The following is an 8,301-nucleotide window of genomic DNA, read 5'->3' on the forward strand; positions in this document are numbered from 1 at the left end:
ACACTATTCAGTAGTCATATTAAACCAACTCCAAAATCTGATATATTGGATCTCAAAATGTAAGATAGRCTCCCAAATGTGGTCTGGATAAGGTCATGGTTATTGCCTGTGGCCCTGGCATTGGACAAAGGTAGCTGGAGGGGTCTGAGATGTCCTCACCCCTGGCTGAAGGCAGTGTATGCCTGTGGGTCCACCTCAGGCACCATACACTGACCTGGCTCAACAGCAGGAAAGTCTGGTTCCCTCCCACCAYCACAGTCAGGCAGACAGTCCCACTCATACAGTAACATTGCAAACATCTTCTGAGCATGAGGCTGCCAAAATTAGGATTGTCCTGTGGCTTCCCTTGCATTGTGTCCACCCATCCCATGTTTGCACAGCACCAAACTCTGTGGGACCCATACTCAGCCAGTCCTTAAGCAATTTGTAGCACCATTGAGCAACCTGGCTGAGAGCTCAGCTGAGACCTTGCTATGGGGACAGCAAGGCTCAGCTGTGACTGGTCCCTGCTTCCTCCAAAGCTGTTGGATGCAACAAATGGATCAGGAATAGGCTGCAGGAGACAGGACAGAGACCCAGGCAGGTTCTCTGAGACTCCTCAGGATGGAGGATTTTCCAGCCTTAGGAGACAAAAGCATCCTGCTTTCACCACTCGACCATAATGCTTCCTCAAATGATGCCAGAGGGCCACCCTGTAACAGGAGATGATGGTTTATAATCTCATTTTCTGGGTTGACTGCCCTTCTGGTGCCTCTCAAGCTCCATGTAAATCATCTGGAGCCTTATATCTTTGCCTGACAGGGCCATTCTCCCCAAGCTATAAGTGCAAATTACATTTGGGAGGCTTGTTTGCTTCTAACAGGTTCCTGGTTGAGCAGGGAGTTTATTAGTGAGGATGTCTTCCCAGGACAGACCCATCAACAGACCTGCAATTCAGTCTCATATGGACACAGCACTGCAGCCAGGCCAGGCTCAGGCTGTTATATACCATCAAAAGCATCTGGGATTCCTCTGGACTCCAGCGTTAGTCATGTTGAACTTGAGAGATCATCATTTGTTAAATGTAAAAATTTATTAGAGAAAAGTAATTCTACACATATAGCAGACAACACTAAACTACACTAAACAATTAACACCAAACAATCTACAAATGACAAGTATATCAAAGCTTAAGTATAATAAAGCTATAGAATACAGTAGGACTGAAAAAAAGGAATATTTACATATCAGAGCTCTGTGGTCAAATCATGGGTGCATGGTATGGCAACCACTTTCATGCTCTGCCTGTGCTAATGGGCCACCCCTCCAGCATAGTTTTCCCTGGATAGTTCTCACCACACTCGAGCTGCATCRGGATGATTCACATTCTCCCTGGCAGTTGACATCTAAGGTGCCCCCTCTGATGGGTGGGTTGTCAGGTCCACAGGCCACCTGACAGTGGGCCCAAGTCTGCCCCAGAGGTATGTGGCTTATTTTATTTTATGTTTTCTTTGTTCCTGGGCTCAGTTTGTTATCCAATCAAATAATGCTACATCATAGTTACACAGCAGCTGGATGAGCTCAGCTGGTAACAAGTGTGCATGTCAACAGATAACGCCAGGCGCAGCTCTTCTCAGTCCGAGCTGCCTTCTGCGGTTTGACTCTTGTACAGTTTTGGCTCTTGTATGGGTTTGGCTTTTGTATAGATTGACTCCTGTACGGGTTTGGCTCTTGTATGGGCTTCCCAAGAGGTCATCTAGTAGCAAAACTCCACAGTGCCTGGATGCTTGCAGTGTGAGTCTGCAGTGTCACAAAACCTCCATCAGGTGTCACTTCTCCTTTGCTGCCTCAGTTTGTTCAGCAATCATGAGGCTGTTGGAGGGTCTGCCAGAGGCTACAGCAACCCCAMGGTGTGGTAACTCTGGCCATGGTACACCTGGGGCTCGTTAGCTCTTGGGGCACACCACAGAGCAACCCCCTCTTTTATGGCCTGCACCATCCTGAGTCCYACGCTTGGATGTGCCGTGCGTAACAAACTCCTGCTCACACGCGACCGTACGTAGTTTCTGCAGGTTAGGAGCAGTGCCAGCAGTGTCACCTGTTCGAGCTGCYTGCTTATGCACCTCCCCATCTGCCAGCACAACTTCCTGAATCAGGATCATCTCATCTCATCCCTTTCTCAGTTCACCTGGTGCACCAAGATGCAAGCACTTTGCTGCAACCTTTAGTAATTTCAGTTATTTTAGTTTAGAATATTGTTCGCACCTGCTCAGCTACAGAGCCCTGTGGCAAAATATCACCACCAACAGCCCTTTTTAAGCTAATGAAAAACAACCTGTCTTTTGTTTGCAGAAAATAGCATCTCCTGTGTCTTATCATGACCAATTATTTAATGTCTCTCCAAGCAATAAAYAGTCTTTCCACAACTACAGGGTTATGTAAATCTCTTTCTACCTGCTAGCCTGCTGGATGAGGATGTGTGGCTGACTGTCCCCTCTTGCAAAGCAGAGCCRTTAACTAGGGCTGTAGCTGCTCCAGCCCTCAAAGCAGGGAGCCAGAGGCCCCTCGCCTTGCTGGGGCGGAGGTTGGCGTGAGCCCTCTTCCTGGGGTCCTTCACTCTTCAGCCTCACCAGGCAGCACCTATTCCTGCAAAGCACGTGGGACARGAGGGCTCTGCCTTTGTGAGAACAGTCCTGTAGTTTTGCTTTCTTCCAGTGCTCTCAGGCTGCCAGCTTTCCACAGAAAAGCATTCCCAGGCTCTGCAATTGGCTGTGTTTYGCACAACGAAGAAACTTATTAAAGCCTGGAGGACACAGCAACATTGCAGCAGGATTGCTGCAAGAAGCCAGGCAATTGCTGAGCATCTCCACTGAGAAACAGTGAAGCACAAAAAATGCCAGCACGCCGAATTTCTAAACGCCGGGTCGTCTGTCATTTCCAGATTGGATTGCAGAAGAGGGAAAGCCACCAGCTCCCATTCRCATTAGAGCCTCTTGGGAAGAAAGGGGCGATTTTGGTAAGACGYGCTCTGTGCCGAGACTCAGCGCCCTGAGCGGAGCCGAGGGTAGGAGCAGGGTGCTCTGTGCTCTGTGTCAGAGGGAAACTGCCTCTGCAGGGCCTACGAGGTGGAGCACCGTTGATAAAGGTGGACGGGTTTTCTTTTCTAACTGAGGTAAAATAGTTGTTCTGATAACAATGTTATTGACATTCATGTTTTATGTTTTYATAAAGGAAGAAACAAACATCTCTGTTCTTCCCTGGCTTTGCTTTAAGGTACAGCAATACAGAAAATAGTGCCTAGAAGCCTCATTTCAAATTCTGTGAGAGGGACTGAACTATTTCTTTTATTTTTATTTTATTTACAAATAAAACTACTTAAGAAATCCCCTGGGGAAAATGTGTAACTTGCATGCTTTATTTTTGCTTTTACACTTTGATTGGACTCTCTSCTCTGCCCATGTAAACTGGAGCAGGCTTGGCTGGCGATGGGGACTTTGACGTTCTCCTTCCAATCAAACCCGTGTCGGTGGTGGCGGAAGGCTTTGGAAGCTGTGCAGGGTCTGGAAATCCTGCTGGAGAGAAGCCACAGCTCACAGCCAAGCGGCACGGTTGCCAGCCACGGAAGCRGAGCAGAAGCAGAGACCGCTGCTCTCCAGAAGATGCACGAGCGACCGGTGCACCCGCAGAGCCGCTTCGCCCGCTGCCGAGCCGGACCCAGAGCCGGCGGGCCGCGCGTCCCTGCGGCCGCCTGCCTCCCCAGCAGCGCGGAGCGGCGGGTCCCCGGGCGGCCGCTGCGCGCCCAGCAGCGGGCAGAGCTAAGGGGGCACAAATAAATGCAAAACGCCTATTCTGCCTGGCGCAGTGGGTTTCCCGGAGCTGCGCCCTGAACGAAGGACCCTCTCCAATCCGCGAGCTGTCAGATCCCAGGGCAGCGGGGAGGACTGTTTGTTTAGACCTATGTGGGTTAGGCAGCTCAGACTTTATTCTTGCACTTTGATAGGTTCCTAAATGAAAATCCAATAATATTTTAAGCAGAACGAGTTCCCATGAAAGTCATTTCTAAATCGCCCGGCTCATCCTACCTGTCGGCTGGATTCTCCATCCCCACTGGCCTAAGCCGGGCRTAACGGCGCTGCTCCCGGGGGCGTTACTCCAGGAGCAGAGTCTGGCCCCGCCGGAGCGAGCACCCGCTCCTGCCTGCCTTTAATGAACATGTAAATAGACGGGAGGCTTCTGAGCAGAGCAACCCTTCAGTCAGGAAGTTCGCCAAAGCAGCTCGGCAGAAATAATACTTTATTCCTGGCGGTGCAAATAACTGATAGGGACCGGCTAAGAAGGGTTCATGCAAATACTCCCGAATTAAGCTCCGTCTGAAGTTAGAAAGGAAAGATGATAAACACACCCGGCTTTAAAACTGCAAAATATGCTTTGCAGGCATGAAACCAGAGGAGTAACAAAACTATCTGACATCATATTAAACAGCAAAGCATTTTCTTATTCTCAGGGCTGCAGTTACCTAAAACCAGAGTCCCATTAAAGAGCCCTAACTATTATTTACATTTCTAAATCTTAAAACCATTAACAAAAGCCACTTAATTCAATTACTTTCCCTGGGCGCCGACGTTATTACATTATTGTCGTAAAGCCGAGTTTGGCTCTAGGTTTCTCTCTCTCTCTCTCTCTCTCTTTTTTTTTTTTTAATTCATTCCTCTTTTCTCTGCGCCTCCCCCGCCACCTCCCTGTCTTCCTCTCCCCCAATGTCATTGTGTAGAACTAATGGGGTAAACTGAAATGGTATCTGTCCTCATTGACAGGTTTATGAGAATTTAATAAAGCGTGGCGCGGATAAAATGAGATATTACAAGGCCACACAAAGCTGATTGACTTCTCCACGTCAGCATTTTTATTTGGTTATTTATTTATTTCTTTTCAACGCRGGGGTGATCTCACCAGTTCTTCAGCATCGTCGGTCTGGGAGAGATGCAAGAGGGAGGGAAGGCACRGGAGGCAGCAGGGACCGATCAATCGATTGGCCAGTTTGGTTTAAAGAAGGACCTCAATGCTTTGAGCGTTTCCAGTGGCACCAGGAGGATGGACTGGCAGGAGTCCAGCGAGGGCCCCTCCGTGGCTGCCTCTGCACGCACAGACCTCTCGGACCTCCTCAGGGCTGGGGTGAGCTCTCTCCCAGCCGCCGGGGTAATGYGGGTAATGCTAAAATGCTCCACCACAGCCTGCTCGGCAGATTCTCCCCAGACACAGGCCCAAGCAGGTTTACGTCAGTCGATGCAAAGCAACTGTTCAAAATCTGAAATACCAGAGGRTCGCCAAGAATGCAGGTCCTGCTCCTGCCATCCTGCAACCAACTCCCGGCCAGGTGCACACCTGCTCCTTGCCTCAGTTTCTCCCTCGGTCCAGTCTCCTGCTCTTTTAAATGTTAATTGGAGTTTGACAGATCAAATCTTCCCTCTGGGAGCACTGGGAGTATCAGGGTGTACATTTAAGCRTGAATGCTCCCATCCCACGGCAAACAGGGAGCGCTGCCCGGCCTCGAAATCAGGCTTGTGCGGTGGCTGGCTGGCTGTCTCCCTCTCCTGGCCTGTTCAGAAAGTAAGGCTCAGAAAAAAAAATTAATTTGGTCTAACATGCACTTTTCCAGGCAAGGAAAACTTGAACGAGTGGCCAAGGAGATCTGGGTTCAGCCCAGACAYGCTGAGAGATACAAAAGGGCTCAAGACCCCACTTAAATCTTGACCCCAAATTACAGGAGAATGTTTCCTTGTGCGAAGACTGTCGGGATTAAACTTGGCTCCTGTTACACTCAAAACTTGGCCTGTGGTGCCTTGAAACTCAAATAATTTCTACCACTCCCCCATTTCTGCAATTTGCAATCAGAGAGAGTGGCAGAGATACCCTTGCTGGTTCAAAAGCCCAGGCAGCTTTGCACACAGCCAAGCATGAGCTYTCAGGGGGAGCTGGCAGCCTGCAGATTCGAGGCACAATCCTGGACACCAGCACAAATCCTGGCAGCAGCAGGGCAATGGACCTCTCCGAGCACCAGTGGTTTCCAGGATCAAACCCTTCCGAGACATCCTCCTTAGTAAAAGCAGCCCAGCCAGGATGGACTGGCAGCAAATCTCCCATCATTTTTTAAGAGGACTTAAAATCATCTGAAATCAAAGCCTTGCTCCCTACAAATGCTGAAGTTGTCCTATCACCCAAAGAGCCAGAAAAGAGGCTGCTATTCCTTTAGTGCTTATTGCAAGCCAAGAGCACAGTGCAGGCTTTTAGGGTGCAAAAGCCTCCAGAGCACCAGATTTATGCCAGGCCAGCAGCTCAATCCTGCTCTCTGCTGGCTTACATTGGAAAGGCTATACCATATCTAGCAGTCTTCTCAGAGCAGTGTGTGCTGAACACCTTGCCCGGCCCAGCATTCACACATGCATTGGAAAGGGTCTGTGCTCTCCCCTTTTGCTTTTGCACTCCATAAAGGGGTGCAACCCACTCCCATTCCTTTAAAAGCCCCTCCGAATCGTTGCCAGAGGCGTGCTCCCCATTTTCGGTTTGCATCACGGGAGGCACCCRGCAGCTCTGCACGCTTAATTCGCACCCCCTGCACCAGCCTTTCCTGGGCTGTCCCAGRCTGCAAACATATCCCTCACCGTGTCTCCTTGCTGAAGGGTCACAGGGCACAGAGCAAGCYGGGGAGCATTTCTTCCCAGCTGAGACGTACTCACACTGCCAGCTCCACCAASGTGGCAACACAAGGGGCTCACTCAAAGTGCAGGGCATACGCAGACATCCCTGGGGAGCACCACCTCTGCTGTTCCCACCATCAGCCTCCTAGGACCAGGTCACCACTGCTTATGACCCCAGTAATGGACTTAATTGATTTAACAGATGCTGAGGCAGTATCATACCAAGACTGGGCTCTTATCATGCAATGCTCAGGAGCACTTCACCCTCTTCTCCAAGCTGGCTTCACTCCAAAAAGTTTTAAACCTAGAGATGACCCCTTATTCTCTTCTCTGAAATGCACCAGTAAAGAAAAAGATGTGGTCAAACTTGTCCCCTATGTCCAGCTTTGCTGCCCTGGCTCCACTCTCCTTCCCTGAGCACCCGACTTGCTCAGGATGTAAATGTATGTAAATCTTTGGCAGTATCCAGAATAGCCCCATATCTCCAGCTCTCTTTCTCTCTCCAAGCGGCTGGAGTAATTACAGTGTAGCAGTGCCAGCATGAGGCATTTCTGCTGATGAATGCACTCAATCTAAGCACAGTTTTATGTATCATTAATTTTTTTAGCATTCAAAAAAATAACTTTTTTGATGGCAGATAATACTGTAATCACTCACAATTGCCAATACAATTATCTTCATCCAACTGTGTAAAACAACTATGRGAGTAATTTTGGCCACTTAAATTCTCTTCCTCATTCTTTTATTTTCTTATTTTTTAATGTTCATGTGAAATGCAAAGCTGCTTGGCTCAGGTTGCTGTGACACAGTCACTGCTAGAAAGAAGTCCCCATTACCCCACCTGTACAGAGAGGAAGAGGTTTTCAGAGCCAGCCCCCTGCCCCCCATGTTTGCAAGTTGCAGTATTTGTTTAAGATGCCTTAAGCAACTTCAGGGATGTCCCAAAGGGTCTCAGTATCCTGGACAYCTCACTGCTATGACTTACTGAACACTTTTCTGACTTCCCATCAAGCCACCACACAATAGCTGCTCCATGATATGTATGGAGCAGCCAGCTAAGGGTAAAAAACACTTATAAAATCCCATGCCCCCAAAAGCTCTTCTAGCCAACAAGCCCTATAATTTAACAGGCCAAATGAAGGGGAAATGTCTCCTCTCAGATATTTTGAGAGGTCTAGGTTTTGCTARAGGACCCCTTGCACTTTTCACAGGCACAGGAACTGAGCAGTGACAAGGAGGGTCAGCACAGTAGCTGAGTTGTATTCCAAGTTTTATTTCCACAGAGGAGGAAGAGGAGATTTGCATATCACAGAGCAGTGAGCTTAACCTGGGTGACTGGTTGGCTTTGGTCCTCGCGTGACATGTCACCTCCGGTGGCTTGTGTCTGCACATCGTGCTCCAGCACATGGGGCTGTGGTTCCCTCTCTTCATCCCTCTGGGGTACCTGTGTTTGCAAATCAAGCTTTGGGTCCCTCTCTTCATCCCTCTGGGGTGTCTGTGCTTGCAAACCAAGCTCTAGCTCACCGGGATGTGGGTCCTTCTCTTCATCCCTCTGGGGTGCCTGTGTTTGTAAATCAAACACTGGCACACCAGGCTGTGGGTCCCTCTCTTCATCCCTCTGGGGCAC

General features: G+C 49.2%; 1 protein-coding gene across 1 annotated transcript in view; it reads right to left on the minus strand.

The window, feature by feature from the left end:
• Positions 1–7,506: 7,506 nt before the first annotated feature.
• Positions 7,507–8,301, minus strand: part of LOC146594155 (vitamin D3 hydroxylase-associated protein-like) — a 12,019-nt gene continuing 11,224 nt past the window's right edge. Inside the window, exon 15 of the mRNA XM_085308195.1 lies at positions 7,507–7,515. Coding sequence (XP_085164321.1) covers positions 7,507–7,515 — 9 coding nt within the window. The remainder of the gene's footprint in view (positions 7,516–8,301) is intronic.

The sequence above is a fragment of the Rhea americana genome, unplaced genomic scaffold (assembly GCF_003343005.1).
Source record: "Rhea americana isolate MKP2758 unplaced genomic scaffold, rheAme1 scaffold_27, whole genome shotgun sequence".
Classification (NCBI taxonomy): Eukaryota; Metazoa; Chordata; class Aves; order Rheiformes; family Rheidae; genus Rhea; species Rhea americana.